The sequence below is a fragment of the Rhinopithecus roxellana genome, chromosome 9 (assembly GCF_007565055.1).
Source record: "Rhinopithecus roxellana isolate Shanxi Qingling chromosome 9, ASM756505v1, whole genome shotgun sequence".
NCBI classification, from domain to species: Eukaryota; Metazoa; Chordata; class Mammalia; order Primates; family Cercopithecidae; genus Rhinopithecus; species Rhinopithecus roxellana.
Genome location: NC_044557.1, coordinates 21,641,243 through 21,666,778, shown reverse-complemented (window position 1 = coordinate 21,666,778; position 25,536 = coordinate 21,641,243). Strand labels below are relative to the sequence as shown.

The 25,536-nt window shown below is 46.8% G+C and overlaps 1 protein-coding gene across 1 annotated transcript in view; it reads left to right on the top strand.

Moving 5' to 3' along the window:
* Positions 1-25,536, top strand: part of MYOM2 (myomesin 2) — a 98,218-nt gene that overhangs the window by 22,660 nt on the left and 50,022 nt on the right. The window contains 12 exon segments of the mRNA XM_030937489.1: positions 1,093-1,181; positions 1,262-1,312; positions 3,993-4,157; positions 5,069-5,230; positions 8,156-8,211; positions 8,213-8,298; positions 10,683-10,882; positions 11,500-11,553; positions 16,865-16,992; positions 20,661-20,844; positions 22,983-23,157; positions 24,623-24,744. Coding sequence (XP_030793349.1) covers positions 1,093-1,181; positions 1,262-1,312; positions 3,993-4,157; positions 5,069-5,230; positions 8,156-8,211; positions 8,213-8,298; positions 10,683-10,882; positions 11,500-11,553; positions 16,865-16,992; positions 20,661-20,844; positions 22,983-23,157; positions 24,623-24,744 — 1,472 coding nt within the window.

The window sequence follows — 25,536 nt, the reverse complement described above, 5'->3', positions numbered from 1 at the left end:
GTTTGTGAGCCTGGGGTCTCTGGCTATTCCTAAGTCATTTTCATTTGTTTGTTTGTTTGTTTTTTCCCCAGGGGTAAACATACGTCAGTGTCTCAGGTGGAGTCCAACTCAGACATTTCAATACACCCTTGAGTGGGTGATTCATATCTGGGGATCATATTACTTTGGGATTCTGGACAGTAGCCTCTTATTAGCATGGGAATCCTGCTGGGGAGCCAGGTCGGGCTGTAGAATCGGCTTTTGGAACAGGGAGCTTGTCACTTAGGAGTTAATCAGTCTCTGTTTGCACCTTGGAACCCTTCGTGTGTGCCACGCACAAGCTGTGTTGAGGGCTTTGATTGGTTCTCAGTGGCTTCGTTCTGGGATTCTCATCCCGGGGCATTAAAGGGTGGAGAGCATCCCAGGTGCAGCTTCTCAATGCCTGTGTGCACCAGGTGGAGACGCACAGCATCCCAGGGGCAGCTCTTCAATGCCCGTGTGCACCAGGCAGAGAGCATTCCGGGGGCGGCCCCTCAATGCCCCTGTGCACCAGGATCACCTGGGAGAGTGGAGCAAAACTCAAGCTCCTGGACTACCTTAGAACTGTCATGGGATGGATTGCCCACATGGGAACAACTCCCTGCATGGGAACAACTCCCTCATGGAATGGACCCCCCACCATGGTTCAGGGCCTCCCTGAAGGCTCTGTATCACCCCATCACAAGCGGTTCTGCTGGAGCTTGAGGTCACGGGAGGCTGTCCATGGACAAGATGAAACCTCACATTCTATAGAGGTAGAAAAAATAGGACCAGAATGGAATAGAGACTTCTCCTTGAGAATGAACAAAGGATTTTCAGGAGTGCCAGTACCATTTTATTCTTAAGGCCAAAGCTGCACCATCGTCTGGGATCAGGCCTTCATCTGTGTCTATAATTAATACCGAGTGCTGCCTCACCTTTCCAAGGACAGAGCTGGCATTGTTCTTGTACAAATCACTCATGAACAAATAACCCACGCCATGTGATTTGCTTTCGAGGAATGCTTTGTGCAATCCGGGTCACTGACTTTTACAGAACGGTCCTGCAGACTTTCTCTTGCTTTTTCTCTCCAAGGGCAGACTTTGACGACACCGCGACGTACTCAGCAGTGGCCACCAACGGCCACGGACAGGTGTCCACCAACGCGGCAGTGGTGGTGAGAAGTGAGTGTCGGGTGGGCTTTCACGGAGCACCTTCCTCCTGCTTTTCTCTTTCTTGCTGCACTCACTTCACTGTCTTGCAGGGTTCCGGGGAGACGAGGAACCGCTCCATTCGGTGGGACTCCCGATAGGATGTAAGTGGGTTTTCATTTCCTTTCTGTGTGGTGAAATGTTTAGTGACACAGCAGACAATTTGAAAACATGGTTTCCTAAGGGCCAAATCTTTTTTTTTTTTTTTTTTGGGATGGAGTCTCGCTCTGTCACCCAGGCCGGAGTGCAGTGGCGCCATCTCGGCTCACGGCAAGCCCCGCCTCCCGGGCTCACACCTAAGGGCCAACTCCTTTTTACAAAAATCATATTTCAGAGAAACTCCTCCAAGTTTCTCCTGACCAGTGTTAGCGTGCTGACAATTTGTTCCCGTGTCATTCTATGGCTAGGTGGTATTTTTAAACAGGTGAAAACATCACTTGGAGAGACTACATTTTTGAGTTGGAAAAAAAAGAGACACATTCAAATTCTTGACCTGAATGCATCACGTTGCTGTTTCGTGTTTAAGGAGATGTGGTGTTTTTTGTTTTTTGTTTTTCTTTTTGTTTTCCTCCAGAAGTCTCTTGGTCCTTGTAACAAATAACTTCAGGTCAAAATGAGGGCAGTGCAGCAGGCTTTGGCCCAGAAACCCGCCCCAGGCCTGGGACCTGCCGTGGCCCTGTGAAGAGGCGAAGCTGTCTGTGGCCCGGGGCTGGCTTCACCCTAGCAGTCCCGTGGTGCTGGGTGACCCATGCTGGGTGAGCTGAGGAGGTCCTCACCAGGGCATCTGAGAACTGGGCCATGATGGATGCACTTTCAACGCAGCTTGTTTATGGCTTGGGAGTGAGTTTTAGAATTGGCCTGAACTTCCCAGGAAGGAACTGTACATTCCGATGGAAGCACTGATTTTACTGTAATGCAAAGCTTAGACGCTCTGGGCCACGTGCTGGGAGTGGAGAGTTGACCAAAGTGACGATGGAGGGCGGAGCCTCCTGGCAGCTGCTGGACACTGTGGGCGTGGCCTCCGCTTGCTATTTATGTGTGACTTTTATTGCTGGGCTACACCCAACACTCGGTGAGCCTCCAAGACCACCAAAGGGCAGGCAGGGACCAGGCCAAGGTGAGCCTGGGGAGGCCGGGAGATCTGGGCATCTGTGTGCAGTTCTGGCCCTAACGACAGCACAGAGTCCGTGTGGAGAGGTGCCCCAGGCACTGATGAGCTGGGTAGGTCCTGGCGGTCACCTGGTCCCATCCCGGGGTTTCTCCTACCTATGAACATTTTATCTTCCTAAACAAGAACTGTGGTGCAGTTACAGCATAGATCACCATGTAAGAATGCTCGTGTGTTCACCACCCGTGTTTGACAGGGGGAAATATCTTGCTATTTTTGCTTCAGTTGTTTTTCATCAAAGTCCAATTTACATAACACAACATTAGCCATTGTACACTGTACCATTCAGGGTAGCTTCAATTGTTTTCCAAGAGCTGAAACAATCAGAGATGATGAAAGCACCCAATGCTGCTCCTGTCCGTCTCCCACACGGTCCTGGCATTTGCAGTGGCTTTTTAAATTTTTTATTTTTATTTATTTATTTATTTATTTATTTATTTATTTATTTATTTATTTCTGAGACAGGATATCACTCCGTCACCCAAGCTGGAGTGCAGTGGTGCGATCTTGGCTCACTGCAGCCTTGATCTCCCTGGCTCAAGAAATCAACCTCCCAAGTAACTGGGACTACAGGCGTGTGTCACCAAACCTGGCTCATTTGTTTTTTTTGTATTTTGTAGAGATGCAGTTTCACCATGTTGCCCATGTTGGTCTTAAACTCCTGGGCTCAAGTGATCCTCCCGCCTTGGCCTCCCAAATTGCTGGGATTATAGGCATGAGCCACCATACCTGGCCGGCAGCTGTTGTTTAAACTTCCTTACGTGCATATATCTGTAAATCATACAGTTTTTTTTGGTTTTAAAAATTCAATATAGATTTTTTCCTGACACATATGTACTCCCCCTACCACACATATTTTTGAAATTTAACCAGGCTGACACTTCTGGATCTAGTTACTTCATTTGGGTGAACTCTAAAATTTACGGATGCAAATACCACCATTTGTTTTGAAGAGGAGGCAGCCGTGGCCTCCAAGTCCGTGTGACTTGCCAGAAGCCACAGTCTGGGGCTGAGGTTGGACGGTTGGACTTAAACCTTTAGTCTTCACACACGATCAGGTTCTCAGCCCTGCCTCTAACGACACCTACAAGGTCGACTTTGTGACATTTAATTCTTCAGCAGTGGCTTGTCTCAGCTCCGACTGCTGGAACAACATGCCATGGTTGGGGAAGTTTACGAACAATAAGCACTTATCCTCTCTGTTCTGGAGGCAGAAGCCTGACACTCAGCAGGCATAGCTTCTGGTGAGAACCCTCCTCCTGGGTTGCTGACGGCACCTGCCCACAGCATCCTCATGGGGAAGGGAGGAAGGTCTGGCCTCTTCCTCCTCTTCCAAGGGCGCTCATCCCGCCCCGGGGCCCAGCTTTCATGATCTCATCCCACCCTCATCGCCTTCTAACGGCCCCACTTCCTCACACCATCCCACTGAGGGTCAGGGATTCAACCCTAGAATTTGGGACACAGATATTCCGTCTGGAGCACAGACTTGGCTAGGGGTGTTCCATGCTGTGGGGCGGTGACAAAGACATGCTTTTGCGGTGACAGCCCGAGTGTGTCTGCCTTCAAAGATGCTCTCTGCCCTTCGGCCCTGAAAGCCTCCATCAGTTTCTGTGCAGTGCCCCTGTCATCAGTGATTCCGTACACACACTTTGACATCCAGTTTTTGGAGAAGTTTGGGGTCACCTTCAGGAGGGAAGGCGAGACGGTCACTCTCAAGTGCACCATGCTGGTGACGCCGGACCTGAAGCGGGTGCAGCCGCGAGCCGAGTGGTACCGTGATGGTGAGTAGGACACAGCCCAGACCCAGGCACACGCCAGGAGGATTTGGGTCAAAATGTCCTTTAAATGTGGGTGTCAGTGTGGCTTTTGTCTCTACCACTGGGTCAGCTCCAGACAGCCGAACAAACTGAGGGACTGTAGAGAACTTGGCAGCCCACCGTTGACTTTGAACTTCATCCAGGAGAATCCTGGAGACAGATACCAAATCTAGAGCAGCCACTTAGAGACTGATCGCTCGTACAACGACAGACAGAATGATCTCGTGCTATTGAGATTGAGTTTAATGCACATTACTGCATGGAAGGGGCTGGTTAGCAGCTTGTGTACTATCTCTAGACAGAAATGCTACCTTAGTCCTATTGCGATTCTTTTCTTCCTTCCAGTCCAGTCATTTTGTTTTTAGAGTTTGATGATGCGGAGGGTCTATGCTGGGTTCTTTGGAGATGTGACAGTAGCCCCTTCAGACGCACGCCCCTGTGATTCCCTACGGGCAGAGGAAGCTGGTTGGTGCAGTGGCCACCCAGCAGATAATCAGGGAGCCCCCAGGTGAACCCAGCTTACCTGAGGACAAAGCTGGCGGCCGCTCGCAGCACGTCCCACCTTTACCCACTCAAGTGGCAGCCCTGTGCTCTGGGCAGTGGGGTGGCAGCCCATGCTCTGGGCAGTGGGGTGGCAGCCCGTGCTCTGGGCAGTGGGGTGGCAGCCCGTGCTCTGGGCAGTGGGTGCTCCGTTCATGCATGTGATTCCACAAAGTGCAGCTGTTGGGATTTTACCAGGTTGAGGCTCTGCCTTCCGTGGTGTGCAGCTCCACCGTCCTGTCCCGCTCTGAGACGGTGCTGGTGTCCTCAGGCTTTCTTTGCCTGCCGGGGTGATTTCGGATGCAAACCTTCCGTGTAAATGCTCTTTCTTTCAGACGTGCTGGTGAAAGAGTCTAAGTGGACGAAGATGTTCTTTGGAGAAGGCCAGGCCTCCCTGTCCTTCAGCCACCTGCACAAGGACGACGAGGGCCTGTACACCCTGCGCATCGTGTCTCGGGGCGGCGTCAGCGACCACAGCGCCTTCCTGTTTGTCAGAGGTGTGGCAGGGTTGTCAGGGCGTAGACCTTGTGTGTGCCCGGGAAGGGGAGGCGGCCCTGGGAGGAGGGAGGCACTGGGAAAAGGAGTCAGGAGGGTGTGAGACCACTTTGATCCTTGGAGACCCCCATGCGGCATCGATTTTCCCTTGGTGCACGGGCACACCATGCGCTTCCTGCCGATGAGCAGACAGAAGAATCAGGACACAATCCGGAATAGACCAGAATCGTCATTCATTTATATACTCATGAGCATTTGATAAATAGTTCCCAAGAGTGAGTGCACCAGATTTACTGATTCTCAGGGAAGGTAGCCCGAGGACAAAGAGGGGCACAGTGTTGGAGTCCCAGGGAAGAGCTTCCTTACTCTCCTGCCAGCGACTCACTGCCTCTGGACTTTGGCTTAAGAGAAACAGATGTGAGGATGACAGCCAGTGCTGTGACCTCCACCAACCGCTTTAGTGAAACTTGTGCTTAAGATGTTTGTGGCTGGGCGCAGTGGCTCACGCCTGTAATCCCAGCACTTTGGGAGGCCAAGAAGGGCAGATCACGAGGTCAGGAGATCAAGACCATCCTGGCTAACACGGTGAAACCCCGTCTCTACTAAAAATACAAAACACTAGCCGGGCGTGGTGGCGGGCGCCTGTAGTCCCAGCTACTCAGGAGGCTGAGGCAGGAGAATGGCAGGAACCCAGGAGGCGGAGCTTGCAGTGAACTGAGATCTGGCCACTGCACTCCAGCCTGGGCCACAGGACGAGACTCTGTCTCAAAAAAAAAAAAAAAAAAAAAGACGTTAGTGGCCACAACCACCATCACCACTGGAGGCTTTATGTCAGGCAGTGTGCTGGGGTCCTACACAGATTTAGTCTTCACGACAGACTCACTATGGAGGCTTCACTCATTCCATTTTATGAAAAGAAAGACAAAATTTGTGATATACATATATATATTTATTAAATGCCTATTGTATACATCCTATAGGTGTGCATGTATGTGTCTATACTTACATAAACATCCGTGTATACATAAGCTAGAATTCTTACAATAACAGCTAAAGGAAATACTGTTCTCAGTTTTCCAGATGAATCCGTTGAGGCTCAGAGGCAGGAGAAATGTCTCTAGGGTGGAGAAGCTGGGATTTAAATTTTGCTGGAGCCTGAGCTCCTGCTATACAGTTGTAATGTTTTTGGCATCATGTGACTGAGAAGGAGGGGCCACCTACCCCCCAACCCTTTTTTTTGTTTTGTTTTGCTTTTGAGACGGATTCTCACTCTGTCGCCCAGGCTGGAGTGCAGTGGTATGATCTCAGCTCACTGCAAACTCCGCCTCCTGGGTTCAAGTGATTCTCCTGCCTCAGCCTCCTGAACAGCTGGGACTACAGGCGTGTACCACCATGCCTGGCTAATTTTTGTGTTTTTAGTAGAGACGGGATTTCACCATGTTGGTCAGGCTGGTCTCGAACTCTTGACCATAAGTGATCGGCCCCCCTCTCGGCCTCCCAAGTGTTGGGATGACAGGCGTGAACCACCATGCCTGGCCTCACCTACGTTTTTATCAGTGTCTGTTTCACTCCCCTCCCGCTTCTGCCCTGGGCGGCATCTCGGCAGCCTCTGGGTTTAGGGGCAGCCTCCTTGCTGAGGCACAGCTGGCCTACAAGGAAGGCGTCGGAGCGCTCCTGCGCCATGTGGCTGCTGCTCCTCTCCGGGTCCCCGGGCTCCTGGCTCCATCCTGATCAGCCGGGTGTCCTTACCTGCTGCCCAGGTTCTCACCTTCCCACCTGCCTCCAGCTCCAGTGGGGTGCAGGATGCATCTGTACATCGTCATGATTATTTTTTCCATTGCATCCATTAGATCAGAACTTAAAGGAAGGACTGTATCATTAAAGAATATTTCATCTGAAAAGAAGTAGAAGAAATGTCGACCAAACGTATCTCACCCTCCTCACTTCCCACACGATAGCCTAAGCTTGCAAGTTTGTGAGGTTAGACACTTCCGCCATGTTTCACTGCTATTATTAGGTGGGCGTTAAACGTCCCTTCCATCCTCTGCATGTGCCTGCTGGTATGACGCTCCACCCCATAAAAAGGCAATAAATGCAACACGGCTCAAATTGCCTTGCTTACTCAGCACCAACAACAGGAAGAAATTAAGGCGAGGGTGGGGAGTTTTAACCATTTTCAATTGCTTTCTGAGGCTTTTGAATGCGAGAGGAAACTACTTGGCTCAATGTCAGGAAATTCTCAGCTTTTAATACCCTGAGGATATGTGAGCAGGAAACTGGATAGTGCTTACACTGCTAAGGATGTGTCACAGGACAGCCGTGGCTACTGAATAAATACATAGTTCAGATAAGAGGGTTAACATTCTGTGTATTAACTTTCTAAGTTGCTCTGTTGGTTTTCATGCAGCTGTAATTAAACCTAATTGCAATATGGTCATCAATAGACTGAGACATGAATGATACAATATTGTCCCAAACATTGGCTCAAAATTGGCCCAAAGAGTAAATCACCCAATTTCCTAAGGACTTTGAAATAGAAGAGTATCTCAGGTGATATTTCTCAGGTGTTAGAAATGCTGAATTGTTGTCACTGTTTCATCCCCACATTTTTGGCCACGTGCCATTATACAACACAGCAGCACCAAGAGAAGATGAACTGAATTCGGGATCTAATGATAAAAATTTGTAGACTTAAGTGTTTTATTGAGGATTCTATGTTTTGAAACTTTTTAATTCATAAATAATTTTATATTTCTTGTCACCAATTTCCACCAGAGTAAGAAATAGTCTAGTACTTGGAACATGAGGATTAAACAGTGGATCAAATCAAGGGGATAGAATTGGAGCTTGGAGGAGCTGTAAACAGGCTTTGCAGTGACCCCAGCCTTTAAATGACAGGTGTGTGCCCTTTCTCTCCCTGCCCCAAGATGCTGACCCGCTGGTCACAGGGGCCCCAGGCGCACCCATGGACTTGCAATGCCACTGACGCCAACCGAGACTACGTCATCGTGACCTGGAAGCCGCCCAACACCACCACTGAGAGCCCCGTCATGGGCTATTTTGTGGACCGGTGAGTGTCTTCTGCTTGGAATCTTACCATGGATGATATATTGAGAAATCCTTCTCAACACAGGTTGACGTTCCAATGTTTTGATTGACTCTAGGTCCGTGGCTAATTGGTCGTATAAGGTCCTGTTTAGGCAATTGGTAAATACGGCCAAGTAGGCTGAGCCCAGCATAACCACACTGGGTTTCTTTTTGTTGAAAGTGGGGCCTCATTTGCCTGTTGCACAGTAACCAATTGCCAGTAACCAATCCCACCAATGTCTTCAGGCTTGCTCTGAGCCTCGTGCTGTGCTTCTGTTGAGGTACAGGCTATGCCTCATACTGGAGAGGGCCCTGGCTTTAGCAGAGTTCAGGTTTGGAACTGTCCTTCCCTCCTGAGAGACAAAGTAGTGTAAAGAATGCCAGCTCATTTCTACCGAAGTTCTTTCCTTTTCTCTTCTGAGGAATATGTGTTCTTCTTGTTTTCAAGGGAGAAATCTTGAGCTTTGAAATATTGGAGTTTGTGTTTTAGTTGATAACTTACGTTTAGGTCATCACTGGAGCCAGTGGAGTTTGAACGCTTTGACTTCCTGTATTGGGGACAGCACTCGGAGGCTGGGAAGTATACTGAGCAGAGCCGGGGGGTTTACTGGATATGCAATTTATGCCCTAAATACAAATTCCGGTTACTGGAGTAAATTCTAGTTGAAGAAAATGAATTTAGAAATTAGAGAGTATAAGAGGATGGTTCTAGCCAGGTACGTTGGCTCACACCTGTAATCCCAGCACTTTGGGAGGCCAAGGCAGGTGGATCACGAGTTCAGGAGATCAAGACCATCTTGGCCAATATGGTGAAACCGTGTCTCTACTAAAAATACAAAAATTAGCTGGGTGTGGTGGTGTGTGCTTGTAATCCCAGCTACTTAGGAGGCTGAGGCAGGAGAATCTCTTGAGCTGGGGAGGCGGAGGTTGCAGTGAGCTGAGATTGCGCCACTGCACTCTAGCCTGGCGACAGAGTGAGACTCCTTCTCAAAAAAAAAAAAAAAAAGAGGATGGTTCCTGCTAGAAATGCAAAATTTTATATGTATATTAAACAGAAAAATAAGGTGATTATTTCAGGAAAAAAAGAGGGAATTGGCTTAATTTTTTTTTACGCTGATTAAATTCTGTTCCAACAAAGCTACTGGTTTGGCTTAAACATTCCCCATCCAAGTAATATTTTGATGCGCTAGAGACAGTTCTGCAGGGACTGCTGTTCAGGGCTTACCTTGAATTAAGTAACAGGAAAAACAACAAGAAAAACAAACCCTCAAAGTGATCTTCTTTTCTCCTGGGACAGCTGATGACTTTTCTGGCCATGTTGACACAAACCATTTCCTGCACTGTCTCAGTTAACAATCCGCACTCCTCCCCTCATTACAAAAAGAGCAAACATGAACATCAAAGCAACTGAACGTTTTGGGAATGGGGGTGCATTTGGAAGTGGGGGGTGCAGCTACTCCTCTGTCCTTCCTTCAGGCTTACAACTTGCCAGCTGTTGCCTGAAGTTGAAGGTTTTCCCACCAGACTTTTGGTTTTGACCTTGTTCTCTTTGGCTAAAACAGCCCATGACTTGTGGATCAGAGAGCTTTCATTAAAAGTGCTAGATCCTTAGCGGGAGAGCCGGTTCTTTCCCAGATGAAGGCACCACTCTGGGGTTGAAGTGCTCCCTCCGAAAACTGATTTTCTGAACTGGTTCTTTTCTCCTGGGGATTTAACATGAAGGTTTTTTTCTTACATTTTTCAACCTGTGAAAAATGGAGGTTAATCTTTCCTATATTTCCAGGTTTCTGGTCAGGAATTAATATTTTCAAAAGACTTCTAAATTCCACATGAGAAGCATTCTAGAAAGAAATGCTGTAATGTTATTCCAGGAGACTGTAAGCCAGCTTTCCCGAGGACCCGGGCCCTTGGTCCCACAGAGTCGGACGGGAGCTGGAGGCAGAGGGGGCTGAGCCTGTTTCCCCAGCCTGGGCCTCAGACAGGTCATGCCGCAGCTTAGGGGTGCCTTGACTACGTCACATAATTCGGAAAAAGAACTGTTCAGGATATGTCTAAAATAACTTTTTGAGGAGATTTTTGCCTAAATGTGTTTGATGACAGGAATTGATCTTCAACTATAAATTATTAAGATTCATGGGTATATATTACACATATAATACATAATACATATAATATATATATTGAATTTTCTAAATAGCTCTGTCTTTTAAAGTTTATCTATATAAGACAATATTTTAGCAGCATAGATTTTACTGGCATGAGATGTTTTCCTGTTATAATCGGTGTGTGCATAAATGTATATACCTATATATATTTAGTAGGTTGCCACATTTGTTATTCTGTTGTTTTTCTTTTATTAACTTGAAGATGTGAAGTAGGAACGAACAACTGGGTCCAGTGCAATGATGCACCAGTGAAAATCTGCAAATACCCGGTCACGGGGCTTTTTGAAGGAAGGTCTTACATATTCCGAGTGAGGGCGGTGAACAGTGCAGGCATCAGCCGCCCCTCCAGGGTCTCTGATGCGGTGGCCGCACTTGACCCCTTGGACCTGAGAAGGTTACAAGGTAAGCCGCTCATGCCTCAGTATCCACTGTGCCCAGGAAGCTTTGTGTGTGATCTGTTCTCTCTTTCCCTCCCAACTCGATGTGAGCCGAGAGACCGCCCTGTGTGCAGAGTGTAGCACAGGCTGTTTCACTGTTCTCCAACATCTCTGCCAACATCACAGCAGGAATGGGAACAGGCTGACATGTACACTCTAAAATGATTGTGCCTCACCTCCAGAAAGCTCTTTGCTGGAATCCAGTTAAATTGGCTCAGAATTAGACCTTTTTTAAAATTCCATTGGTGATATAATTTCAACACATAATGACACTTAGAAGGCCGTCCTATTTCTGAGTTTTAATTTTGCGTGACACAGATTCCTCAACGGGACTGGGCCCTTCGTTATGGTTCTAGGCGAGCCACTGTATTTTCCATACCCACATGGTCCTTTGCATCCACCACCAAGAGCGGAGAAGTGCTGTTACCAGGACACTTCCAGAATCAGCTCTGATGCCTGCAGAGGACTCACAGGTTGTAGTCCTAATGCAGAGGAGATGCAGAGCTGGCACAGAATTAGGGAAGACGGGATTTTTGGGCAACCTTCGCATGTCAAATCAAGTGTCAACCTTTCTCTCCGCAGCCGTTCATTTGGAAGGAGAGAAGGAGATTGTCATTTATCAGGATGACCTTGAAGGTAAGTAGCTCCTCATCACTCCAGCTGCTCATCCCCTGGGGATTTGGAGTTGTAATTAGAGATGGGAGAGATGGACAGAGAACGCCCCCTACTGGGCACAGCCTCTGCATGGAAAAATGAAAACTGAAGGTCAGGCCTGCAAGCCCAGTGTCCATAGAAGTTAAAAAAAGAAAAAAACAAGACAGAGTGAAAGGGTGGGAGAAAGGGTGAAGGAGTAGTGAGTCTTAGACTCACCTTTCATTTGGGGTTTACAAAGGCATTCTTTCAGGGATTCGTAGAGAAGAAACCCAACTAAAGCTACGACTTGGTTCCTGGATGACGTGAGATCCTTTCTCATAGATTGCGTTGTGAAATCGATTTATTTTAATTTTCTAAGCAAAAATTTTATTCCTGACATTTTAACTGAAATGGATTGAGTCTTTCCTGCCATTCCTGCCAAAGGATGTTCTTGGTCTTTATTTATATTTGATTTTGTGGATATTTCTTCTCCCTGATATTCCTTTTAAAGAGCTTTAGAAAGAATGATGTGTTAAGGAGAATCCAACATTATTAACCATAAATCAAAAGATTTTAATTGGACTTATAACTAGAGTTCATAGAGTACCATGGGTGAAAACTTAAAAAGAAAGATTTCGAATTAGTTTGGATCCACTGGCTAAGGAGCGGTGATTTTGAGCTGCTCTTTAAAATCACAGCTGTGTTCTCTCTCCTAGAGCTGCAGTCTTAAAAACGTTTACTGGATCGATTTTCTGAAGCAGATAGGTCCCCATCTAGTATCCACACATTGCATTTTCTGCCACATGAAGATTTTTCTCTAGGATCTCAAAACAAACATATGTCCCAATGTGTCCCATGAGGGACATAAACTCCCAAAAGAAGACCGTTAAGAGTTCTGGTCCAGCCAAGGGAACCTTTAAGCCTTAGTCAAACCCTCTGGCTCCAGAAGGACCTAGAACTCAGGACACACACTCAATACGTAAGGAATGAAAGTGAGGGCTTTGGGGAGGGCAACTTCTTGCAGCTTCCTGGGCATCTGGTTTTTTGACTCAGCCTAGTATTCTATCTCATGCATGGTAAACCCTCTCCATTTTTTGGATGATTAGAACATGGATATTTGAATGACTGATAAATGGCTCCAAATTCTTTTGGAAGAGAAGGCGTGCTTGAGGCTGACCAACCTGTGTAGAATGAGGTTTGGTTCTGGCCTGCAGGAGGAACAGGCAGCCCAGGCTGTGTAGAATGAGGTCTGGTTGCCTGTGGGAGGAACAGGCAGCCCAGGCTGTATAGAATGAGGTCTGGTTCTGGCCTGTGGGAGGAACAGGCAGCCCAGGCTCTGTGGAATGAGGTTTGGTTCTGGCCTGTGGGAGGAACAGGCAGCCCAGGCTGTGTAGAATGAGGTCTGGTTGCCTGTGGGAGGAACAGGCAGCCCAGGCTGTGTAGAATGAGGTTTGGTTCTGGCCTGTGGGAGGAACAGGCCGTCCCCCTTCTCACTCCTCACGGGCAGACAGATTCAGGGAGTAGACGGGCAGCCTGGACCATGCTGAGTGGATGTGTGGGATTCCAGCCTGGCAAAAATGAGCCGCGGTGAGAAGGTGTAACTTGCTTTATAAACGTCACATATCTGTGATGAAATTTGCCTTCTGTCAAGGCCATTGTGAAGAGCACTGGGGAAGGGAAATCATGTAATGGAATGAAGCTTCCCCAGGCAGAAGCCCTGCCTTTTTGGAGAGACAGTCTATCTTTCTAGTGACACATGATTGTGGTGGGAGAGACGTAGCCCGCTGTTCATGACGTGTCAAAGGAAGGAAGAGCAGGTGTCCTGAGGCTTGGTTTGCCAGTTGATAAAATGGAAGTCTGGTGTCCAGAAACAGTAGCTCTCATTTCCCGCTGGAGTAAAGACACAGATGCTATTTTCCATGGTCTCCTGTTTTCCTTGCTTTCAGCAAGGCAGGTTTCTGGCTGGTTGGGCCTGTGCCCTCCTCTGTTGGAGGCGGTTGTGAACGCGGCAGAATTTATTCATCCTCAGGGGACTTTTCCAAGGCTGTGTTTATGTGGTGGGTCATGGGAGGCTGAGGGTAAGACTCTTAGATGGAAAATTGCTTGACTTGGTACGTGGACACTGCCTGAGGCTCAGCCTCCCGGGCTTCGGTTCTCTGACGTGATGCCTTGTGTACAGTGAACAGGCAATTTCCACGGTCAGAAACAAACTGGGTATGAAATTGAAATTCTGCTACGTTGATATGGGGGTTTGGAAAGTTCATCTGTTCACCTCAGCCATTTTAAACAAGGAGTAACTCCTCTAACTTAAAAAGTCTTTATCCGAAGAAAGAGATCTATAATGTTTCTAAGCGAACCATTTCAGGGTTCAAGAATTTGCTCTTAGGAAGTTTCCTTTTCTACCGGTGTCTTTTTTCTTCAGCTGATTTTTTTTTCTTTTACCATTGCTTTAGCTAGAAAACACTTGGTAAATGCCACTTGTTTTACTGAAACAGAAACTCAGTACTGTTGTTGGCTAAAAATGGCTCGCCTGCTATTTTTGACTTTTTGCTAAGTTTTCCGTATCATTTTAATCTTGGGCAATGTCTTCCTTCAAACATTTAAACGGCTATCCATGCTCTTCCCTTAACATAAACCCAGCTTGCCCAGTATTTCTTGAATTGCTTCGTTGAAAAATGGACACCGTATTCTTGCAAAGGCCAGAATAGACTCTCGTAGAATTTAATGAGAGCAGTTTTTACTCTACTGTTTTCCCATGTTATTCTCTCCTAATTGTGCATGCAAGCGTTGGCTGTGCTGTCCTGGGCTGAGTCATCTGCAGCTCACGTGCTCAGTCACTTGCTCTGTGCTCTGCAGGACCCTAGAATTCTGTCAAATCTAAAATAAACTCGGCGTTTCATTTACTTAGAGAAAAATCTCCTGGGGAGGTTGTGGTTTCCTTAGGTGGATGAGGAAACAAAATACAGAAGTTGGAACCAGAAGACCTAAGTCTGGACCCCAATTCAGCCACCCAGTAGCTGTGCGATCTCAGGAAAATGTTATGTTTTTATGAGTTCAGTTTCTGGATTTTTAAGTGGAGGAAACCAATAGTATCTTCCTCCATACATGAACAGAACCCAGAATAAGATATTGGATGTGAAAGCATTTTACAACCATAATATATATTACATATTAATAATGTATATAACATATAATAATACAAGAAGTATGTGTGTGTTTGTCTCTCACTGTTTTCATTTAGTATTGACTTGGCCCATTGGAACAGGGCTCGGGAGCCTTCAGGGCTGAAGCAGAGGTGAGGGCAGTGTCAGTGCCCTGGGGGTAGAACCGTTGGCCAGTATCTCGCCTGTGCTTAGCGGCATCTCCGGTGTGCTTAGCAGTGTCTTATGTGTGCTTAGTGGTGTCTCATGTGTGCTTATCAGTGTCTCACGTGTGCTTAGTGGTGTCTTTTGTGTGCTTAGTGGCATCTAACCTGTGCTTAGCGGCATCTCGCTTGTGCCTAGTGGCATCTCATGTGTGCTTAGTGGTATCTCGTGTGTGCTTAGCAGTGTGTCACGTGTGCTTAGCAGTGTCTTGTGTGTGCTTAGCGGCATCTCACATAACGCCTAGTGGCATCTCACGTGTGCTTAGTGGCATCTCGCGTGTGACTAGCGGCATCTCACATGCACTTAGCAGCATCCTGCATGTGCCTAGTGGTGTCTCGCGTGTGCTTAGTGGTGTCTCTCGTGTGCTTAGAGGTATCTCACATGTACCTCGCAGTGTCTCATGTGTGCTTAACGTTCATTTGCTTTCCCTCGGCTCCCCTCTCAGCTGCAGGGTCATAGCTCATGCCCACCCCCGTGCTTCCCTCTCCCTGGCTTGTGGGACCCTTTTGAACCCTTTTCTCCTCTCTGCATGGTGGGAGCATCTGCAAATCCGCAAGGCTCCTGTGATCACATTGTCCGAGGTGATGACGATGTGAAGAATGACTCACGTGTCTTGCCCCAGCCAGGGATCCCCTGCTGACAAAGCTGTGTTCTTTCGTCGCACCTTGTCATCAAAGGCACCGTCTCTCACTCCACTTTCTCTGGTCTTTTGCTACGTGCAGGGGCAAAGGCGGCAAGACAGTTCCGAAAGCGTGAACGAGATTCTGTAGTCAGCGGCTCACATCCGCACGCTGACCCCTTGTGTGAAATTCAGCACCTTACCAGAATGACCCCAGCTCAGCCTGTGTTGTCTCTGACATGCAATGCACTGTGCAGTAGGGCTCAGGAAACGAAGCCCAGTCTTGCTTTGTGCTATTTCCGTGTTCAATTCCTGGCCTGCCACAGAGTCCTGAGGGAGCCACTGGATTTTGAGAAGGGCTCAGAGATGTCCCAGGGAGGTTTCAGACCATTTTAATCATGTGCTAATCTAATTGGAGGTTCATAACATTTTGTATCACAATTTCAAGAACTGTGGGTCTGGAAAAACCCCACCTCCACTCCTTATGAGAATCTCCTATAAATTGAAATAGAAATCCCCACACTTCATAGTATATTTTAAAAAGATGTATGTCAGATGAGAGGCATATGGAGCATCTGACTGCCAATATTCTAGCATAAGTTATTTGCAGAAGGCTTATTAACATCACTCCAGAATTCAAACATACAGACATGGAATACAGTGCCTGTGAATATGGTACTGACCTTCTGAGGGAGGAGCAGGCAAGGTGCTTTAGAAGTGGATGCATAATTTAAGTGCTCTGAGGGCACATGGTATAAAGAAAGAACCTAGAGGGGATCCTTAGAGGTGGGGCCGCCTTGTCCGGCGGTGTGTCGTATTGCAAAACACAGACTGCGAATACGTTCCCTGCACAGATTCCCAATGCAGTCAGGGCTCCATTTCGGATGCAATGCCTGGTTTCTTCTGATAAATCCTTCCCCCTCTTCCAGTAGAATCTCTGGAAGACTTTCGGATGAGATTCCTTTCTTACGAACTGGCTTATATCTGTATCGGAAGCAAAAATGATCTAATGGTGCCTTATCCTCTGGTTCCGAAGAAGCAGATCTTTGGGGTTTGTTTGCCTCCCCCAAATAGAAACAAGACAAAGTGCAATACCCATGTGGTAGTGTCCTCCAGTGCCCCGAGGTGGGCAAAGTGCAATACCCATGTGGTAGCGTCCTCCAGTGCCCCGAGGTGGGCAAAGTGCAATACCCATGTGGTAGTGTCCTCCAGTGCCCCGAGGTGGGCAAAGTGCAATACCCATGTGGTAGCGTCCTCCAGGGCCCCGAGGTGGGCCACAGCGAGGCTGATGGGGGTCCTCCAGCACTCACCGAGTTTATTATTCCTCCAGGTGACGTCCAGGTTCCAGGGCCTCCCACCAATGTGCATGCCTCCGAGATCAGCAGAAACTATGTCGTCCTCAGCTGGGAGCCACCCACTCCCCGCGGCAAGGACCCGCTCACGTACTTCATTGAGAAGGTAAACTCTCGGTCTGTGTCCTGGAAAAGCAGATCTCTGCATGGTCCCCCACTGTGGTGATCTCTGCGTGGCCCCCCAGTGTGGTGATCTCTGCGTGGCCCCACTGACGTGATCTCTGTGTGGCCCCACTGTCGTGATCTCTGTGTGGCCCCACAGTGTCATGCTGTCTGTGTGGCCCCAGTGTCGTGATCTCTGCATGGCCCCACTGTTGTGATCTCAGCATGGCCCCACACTGTCGTGTTTGCTGTGTTTTAAAGATGGTCCATCAGTGGGTCCAGACCCTGCACCATTGCTGGGGAACATGAGATGACACCACAGCAGGGCGGAAATTGGCACCAGGGGCTGGGCTGCGTCCTAGCCTAGCGTTGCACCTTGGTGTGAGCAGGCAGTCGCTTCCCTCTCTGGTTGCCCGTGTTCTCCACTGCCCTGTGGAGAGGGTTCCACCATCTCCTTCCTGCTGCAGCATTCCAGGCACCTACATGCTGGTGATTCCAGATTCCTTGCTGGCCGTGCTTGTGCACAAGCCATATGGCCATTGGGTGGCAGTCGTGTAGAGGAAATTCACACAAGACGGAGAAGCCTTAGAATTGCCAGATCATCCAATAGAAGGCTTTTTTTTTTTTCACTGAATGCATGCAAAGAAATACAAAATACATTGTATATTGCAGTTCTGCAATCACACACACGTGTATGTAGGTAACCTACAGAATTTCACAAATGATCACCTCACCCAGCACACATTCTCTTTTTAGCCTGTCCTGTGACATTAAAAACACAGGTTGTGACCTACTGATCTGACTTGGTGACCCTCTATTGGGTTGTAGACCACAGTTGGATAAGCCTCCAAAGTCCTACAAAGGCTGTAACTATGGTTTTGTGATACAAAATTTATATTATAATATGTAATACAATAGATAGTATGCACGTGACAGAGAATATAACATATATAAGCTTATGCCACCTAATACAATAATCATATACAGCACCATTCAATGCAGCATGGCGGAAACAGAAATGGAAATGAACTGTATTTCAGACTCCAGAATGGAGGAGGACCCTCTGGGCTTCTCTGCTTGTTTGCAGTGTGTGCTATCTAGGGGGTAGAAACTGGAATTATTTCAGGGTAAACATTACATTATTAATTCTGGGTGACAAAATGTAATTATTTGTGTTACGAAAATACAAGTGGTCAGTCCCTCTGTGGGGCCCTCCTAGGGTGGAAGGTATTTTCTCAGGCCCCTCATTCCCCTCACCTTCCACCAATACCAGAAACACCAAGTTTGCAAACACACTTTTATTTTTATTTTTGAGACCAGGTCTCATTTTGTCACTCAGGCTAGAGTGCAGTGGCACAGTCATGGCTAACTGCAGTCTCCACCTCCCGGGCTCAAACAGTCCTTCTTCCCCAGCCCTCTAACCCCCAGAGTAGCGGGGACCACAGGTGTGCGCCACCACACCCAGCTGATTTTTAATTTTTTATGTAGAGAGGCGGTCTCGCCATGTTGCCCAGGCTGGTCTCAAATTCTTGGCACAAGCAATCTTCCTGCCTCAGCCTCCCAAAGTGCTGGGATTACAGGCACTTCAATATGTTCACAGGCCAGGTGAGCCACAACACCTGTCCCGCAAACACTGTTTTAGAAAGTGGACTGTACCGTCGAACCAGTGTGTGGGCAGAACCACCTGCGGTCAGTATTGATGACATGGCAGACATACTTTTTTGGTAATTTTTATTATTTTATTTTTCCATTAGTTATTGGGGTACAGGAGGTGTTTGGTTACATGAGTAAGTTCTTTAGTGGTGATTTGTGAGATGTGGGTGCACCCATCACCTGAGCAGTGTACACTGCACCGTATTTGTTGTCCTTTATCCCTCACCCGCCCTCCCACTCTTTTCCCCAGTCCCCAAAGTCCATTGTGTCATTCTTATGCCTTTGCAGTAAACACATTTTTAAGAAAATGTAATTTCAACTTTTATTTTACCTTCGGGGGTACCTGTGCAAGTTCTGACAAGGGTATATTGCGTGATACTGATTTCGAGGTACAATTGATTTCATCACCCAGGTAGTGAGCATTGCACCCCATAGGTGGTTTTTCAGCCCTTGCCCTGTCTGGTAGATCTCGATGTCTATTGTTGCCATCTTTGTGTCCATGCGTACCCAGTGTTTAGCTCCCACTTATAAGTGAGAACATGCAGTATTTGGTTTTCTGTTCCTGTGTTAATTCACTTAGGATAACAGCCTCCAGCTGCACCCATGTGGCTGCACAGGACATGATTTTGTTCCTCTTTATGGCTGCCTAGTATTCCATGGTGTGGAGGCACCACGTTTTCTCCCTGCAGTCCACCGTTGATGGGCCCCGGGGTTGAGTCCATGTCTTTGCTGCTATGGACAGTGCTGCGATGAACATACAAGCACATGCATCTTCTGGATGAATGATTTATTTTCCTTTGGGCACATACCCAGTAATGGGATTGCTGGATGGAATGGTAGTTCTGCTTTAGGTTCTTTGAGAAGTCTCTAAACTGCTTTCCACAGTGACTGAGCTAACTGACATTCCCCCAGCAGTAGATAAGCCTTCCCTTTGTGGACCCACATTCTGAGGTAGGAGAGGAAGCTCTCCTATAGACACTTGGACTGCGGTGGCTTGGGGTCGCCAGGGCCTCAGGCCCATGATGCCCTGGAGGCTGCCACTGCGAACGCCTGGGGCAGATGCAAAATAGCGACTTTTCACTTCCACCAAAAGGAGAGAAAACCCCTTCAAATATGAGTCTGATTTCTAGAAGTCTGAGTTGCTATCTGAAATTTTCAGCAGACTTACCAGGGTCAGTGTATATCCAACTTTTACTACCACAAAACTACTTTCAAAAAAGGAGTTTTATCTCTGTGTGAAAAAATAAAATGTAATCAAGGTTTTTAAAGTAATTATAAATAAATAAGCAGTATATAAAATTTGGGAAAGACAGAGAAGTTACATGGAGTGCAATTAAAATCAGCAATAATTCCATCATATAAAATAGCCGTATTAAAGTGTGGTACATATATTTATAGTCTTTTTCTCCATAGATTTTAATGTACTTGTTATATCATACAATTTGCATTCTGTGTTACATTTCACAAAATAATATAATTCTTCTTATCAGACTAAATATCTTTTTACAGTAATTTAACTGGCTATGTGGTTTTTAATCTATGAACATATCACCATGTGTCTTACTGTATTGACAGCCATTTTGATTGCTGTCATTTATCACTACCGCAAGTAGCTGCAATATGGTAATAATTTTAAGTTGAAATGTGAACCACTGAGTTATGGTGGAATTTTGCAAATATACTTCTAAATTATCTTTTATTATTTGCAGGTTAATTCTATTTTGCTAAAACTACCACCTACGTGTTGATTCTCTTACGTTTTCTATGGTTTAATTATTTACTTTAATGGAAAAATATTTATTAGTAGATATGATCAACTTTGGGTAATTCGTGACTTCCTTCTCCAAATTGGCATCATGTTTTATAAAACTCAGAGAAGATGCATGGCCATCCTCTGTGTGCGAGACACGGTGGGCTCGCCTGGTGGACCTGGGTTAGCGAAAACAGAGCATTTCTTCCTCCTCCACACGCCTCTGGGAACCTCTCGGTTTTCACCGCCAGTCTTGTTTCTCTTTGTAGTCCGTGGTGGGGAGCGGCAGCTGGCAGAGAGTCAACGCCCAGACGGCCGTGAGGTCCCCGAGATATGCTGTGTTTGACCTCATGGAGGGGAAGTCATACGTGTTCCGAGTGCTGTCAGCCAACCGGCACGGCCTGAGCGAGCCGTCGGAGATAACGTCCCCCATTGAGGCCCAGGACATGACCGGTGAGCTGTCACCCTGGGTGGTCCCAAGTCAGGACGGGCTAAGAGTGGGGTGACGCCAAATAGCCTGAAATTATGTGAATAAAGACATTAATGTTATAAACGAGTTGAAGTTCAAGTGGACTTAAAACTCAACTTTACAAGAGATTAAGAGCTCTCTGTCATGTTTTGTTTGGTTCTTGACATTTCTCCAAAGCTCCATCTTCTTTTCAGTGAAACCAGTAAGTGAGTTGAAAAATATGGTTAGGAAATGGTTACTTTCATTGTTTTATTTAAACTTTTTTTTAACTTTTATTTTAGGTTCAGGGGTCCATGTGTAGGTTTGTTACATAGTTAAACTTGTGTCCTGGGGGTTTGTTGTAAAGATTATTTTGTCACCCAGGTACCAAGCCTAGTAGCCATTAGTGACTTTTCCTGCTCCTCTCCCTCCTCCCACCCTAGACCCTCTGATAGTCCCCAGTGTGTGCTGTTCCCCTCTATGTGTCCACGTGTTCTCATCATTTAGCTCCCACTTATGAGTGAGAACATTTGGTATTTGTTTTTCTGTTCCTGCATTAGTTTGCTAAGGGTAATGGCCTCCAGCTTCACTCATGTTCCTGCAAAGGACATGGTCTTGTTCTTTTTTATGGCTGCATAGTATTCCACAGTATATGCGTACCACATTTTCTTTATCCGATCTGTCATTGATAGGCATTTGGGTTGATTCCATGTCTTTGCTATCGTGAACAGTGCTGCCATGAACATTTGCATCCACATGTCTTTTATGGTAGAATGATTTATGTTCCTCTGGGTGTGTACCCAGTCCTGGGATTGCTGCATGGAATGATAGTTCTTTTTTTTTTTTTTTCAGCTCTTTGTGGAATCATGACATGGCTTTCCACAGTAGTTGAATGAATTTACATTCCCACCAACTGTGTATAAGTGTTCCCTTTTCTCTGCAATGGTCACTTTTAAAGTAATTCAAATTTTAAGTACACTAGGGTTTTTTTTTTAATTAGTTTTTTTTTTTAATTGTTTTGTAGAGATAGAGTTTCACCATATTGCCCAGGCCAGTCTCTCGAACTCCTGAACTCAAGGGATCCTCCCACCCTGGCCTCTCGAAATGTTGGGATGCCAGCGTGAGCCAGTGTGCCCAGCCAGGCACTAGAGTTTCTTGTCCATCTGGCTTGATGGTCCCTCTTGGAAGGTTTCAAATACAAATTACAGAAATTCTGAATTGCAGTCCCTGGAGTCATAACTCCTTCATGGATGACAATTAACTAGCATGTAAGCAGAGGCACCCTGGAAATCCCCAGAAGCCTTCGTGGGAGGCACATTGGTGTCAGGAACACAGTTCTGAGTGCCCGGGTGCCCTCCTCCCTCTCTCTCTATGTCCTGTTTCCTGAGAAAGCCAGATATGGAAGTGAACAAGGTCACGAGGCCAGCTGCCTCCAGGGCATCCTCAAGTTTCTATCTGGCTCTGGTTTTAATCAAAGCTCTTAGAACTCATACCCAGAACCACAGGCTTGAGGAGACCAGCTGTCTCTTAGCAGGGCCCAGCCTTCTTGTGCTTTATGACACATGTGAAAAATGACAGTGTCCATCATTGAGAAACACTGTGGGGTGTGGCCCAGGTGGCTAGCATGGAGGACACAGGTGGCCCCAAGGCCTTACCGGACCCCAGTTCACAGTCCACTAGTGGGGCCTGGCACGAGATGAGAGGATCTAATGGTCAGGTCATGATTGAATGTTGAGTGCCCCTGGGAGATTCCAACAGATCTGATAAAATTGAGTCTTAACTTTCTTAAAATTGGTTAATTTCCAGTTCAAAAAAGTTATTACCCAGGTGTCCTCATCCCCAGTGCCAACAGAGGATCTTTTTAACTGCTTTGGTGGGGGACAGGAGGCTTCAGGATAGATGTCATCCTGTGTCTTTAGGAGTTGTGTGGAGCTTGGGAAGAGATAGGAGAGACCAGCACCTCCCAACGGCCCTTGGGTGGTCAGCCCCGGGCTCCTCTCCTGCTCCCAGACCCCTCGTCTGAATTTCTTCCAAAGCCTCCAACCTGGCCGTCCAGTTCCCTGTGGAAAGGGCTGGAAGATCTCTGGTGCAGCTTCCAAAGCTCTGATGCCATCTCACCACTCCCTTTGTTTCCTACAAAAAGTTGTCCCTTCTGCTCCGGGTCGGGTTCTTGCTTCCCGAAACACCAAGACGTCGGTGGTGGTGCAGTGGGACCGACCCAAGCATGAGGAGGACCTGCTGGGCTACTACGTGGACTGCTGCGTGGCCGGAACCAACCACTGGGAGCCCTGCAACCACAAGCCCATCGGATACAACAGGTGCGGCCTCCTTCCCCAGCCCTGCAGTCAGCCCTGAAATAAAGCATGAGAAGCAAGACTGTTGAGGCCCCTGTGGCCCTGGCACTAGGGAGTACCACGGCCACAAGGCTTCTGCATAAATGAGTCTGTCTTAGCCACGCACGAGGACTGTATAATTTTACAGTTTGACCACTTGGATGAGCTAGTTACTGCACTCGCTCATCTTGACCGAAACAATTTATTTATGGATGAAAGGAGAGTTCCAGAACCTGTTTTTTTTTTTCCGACATAATTAGCACTTAGCCCTTTTCTTTGAATAACAGAGTTAAAAATAGCGACTACAATGTGAAAGTCGTTTTATTTTTTTCATATTGATTTTTTTGACTTGAAAGTTGCTTTGATCACGTGCCTGGTAGTTCTATTCTCTAGCGCCTGATGGAGACCCCACCAGGCGCCAACTCTTCACTTGTTGGGAAGTGGGGGCAGCTTGGGGGGATGCTGGCTGCTTTGCAGGGGAAAGCCAGTGACCCTGCCTTTGGAGATCCTTCCTCCTGCTGTCTGCTGAGTGTGCAGGGATGTCTGAGGTATTAGGCTTCTCTGCGATACACGTCTTAGGAAAATGTCGGCAGCTGTCAGAACCACCCTTGTGGATGAATGATCAATTATGGCTCAGCCATTTCTCCTTTTACAATCTGAAAAAAATACACTGTAAAAAGCGGTGGCTAACAAAAAGAGATGTCATCGAAGAGAATAACAATTAGATGTTCTTCACAGCCCACACCAAATGCAGAAATATCGATCAGAATAAGAAACTTAAAACATGATTCCAGTACAGGGAAATGGTTAGTGAATATTTATTGACTATATATGATAAGTAATAATTGCTTACACAGACTGCGTACCTTCCATACACAAGGCACCTGTGCTAAGTTCTTCACCGAGAGTTTTCCCTGTAGTGCCTGCAACAATGCTGTGGGGTAGGAATTATCCCCATCTTATAGATAGAAAAACGAAGTCTTACAGGGGTTAAGGAGCTTGATTAAGGCCATAAAATCTGTGAGGATCTGTGAGGTGTCAAAGCCAGTATTCGAGTCTAGTCCATCTGACTTCCAAATCTTGGCCTCTAACCACTGCAGTGTGATTACCGCTCACTAAGTTTTACATACATAGGTTCTTTTAGATAAGGAATGGCATACTGTTGGATAATGGACCTTTGATCCAGACGAGGCCTAGAAAGTGCAAAAGCAAAGGTGAACTCACAGAACAAGTGGCTTTGACGCCACGTGTAGTCAGCTCCGGCTATAATTGGGTGCTGTGACCTTACTTTTAGACTCTAAATGTTGAGCTAATTAACTGGAATTGAAAATGAAGGATGTATGTTGTCCATAAAAAGTTTTTATGGAGCATTCAGGATGATTTTCGCTTCTGCTGCAGTAGAGAAAAAGTGGAGCCTGGCAGTTCTGACCCTGATCCCTGTGTTTCTCAGGTTCGTGGTACACGGCTTAACCACGGGAGAGCAGTACATCTTCCGAGTCAAGGCGGTCAATGCCGTGGGGATGAGTGAAAATTCCCAGGAATCAGACGTCATAAAAGTGCAGGCTGCACTCAGTAAGTCACTCACAGGCTGTTCTGGGCCGATGGCTCCCGTACACTGTAATTTCTGCATGAATAAACATTTATGATGCCATTCGGAAATTTATTGGAGGGAAAAAGGGGACTCAATTGTTGAACAGAGAACATGCATTTCTTTGAAGCCTCTCGGTTGACTGCTCGTCTTGGAAATGAGGGAGAAATGATAATACGCTAATAAAACACAAATTAAAAATAGAAAACATTATTAGAGGTCACATGTGTTGCCAAATACCTGTACTCGTGTGAAAATGTATGCTGTAGGCCGGGCACGGTGGCTAATGCCTGTAATCCCAGCACTTTGGGAGGCTGAGGTGGCTGGATCATGAGGTCAAGAGATCGAGACCACCCTGGCCAACATGGTGAAACCCTGTCTCTACTAAAAATAGAAAAATTAGCCGGGCGTGGTGGTGCGTGCCTGTGGTCTTAGCTACTTGGGAGGCTGAGGCGGGAGAATCACTTGAACCCGGAAGGAGGAGGTTGCAGTGAGCCAAGATCGCACCATTGTATTCCAGCCTGGGTGACAGAGCAAGACTCTGTCTCAAAAAAAAAAAAAAAAAAAAAAAAAAAAAATATATATATATATATATATATATATATATATATATATATGTATATGTATGTATATGTGTGCTGTAGGGGTTACATTTCTCTTTTCAAAATATGTGGTAAAATACAGTGACATCAATGGCCTTTTTAGCTGTTCTCAGTTTAAGGAACTTTAATCACTTCAGAGAATGTCATGTTTATGTAACTTTGTGACTTTGTTGG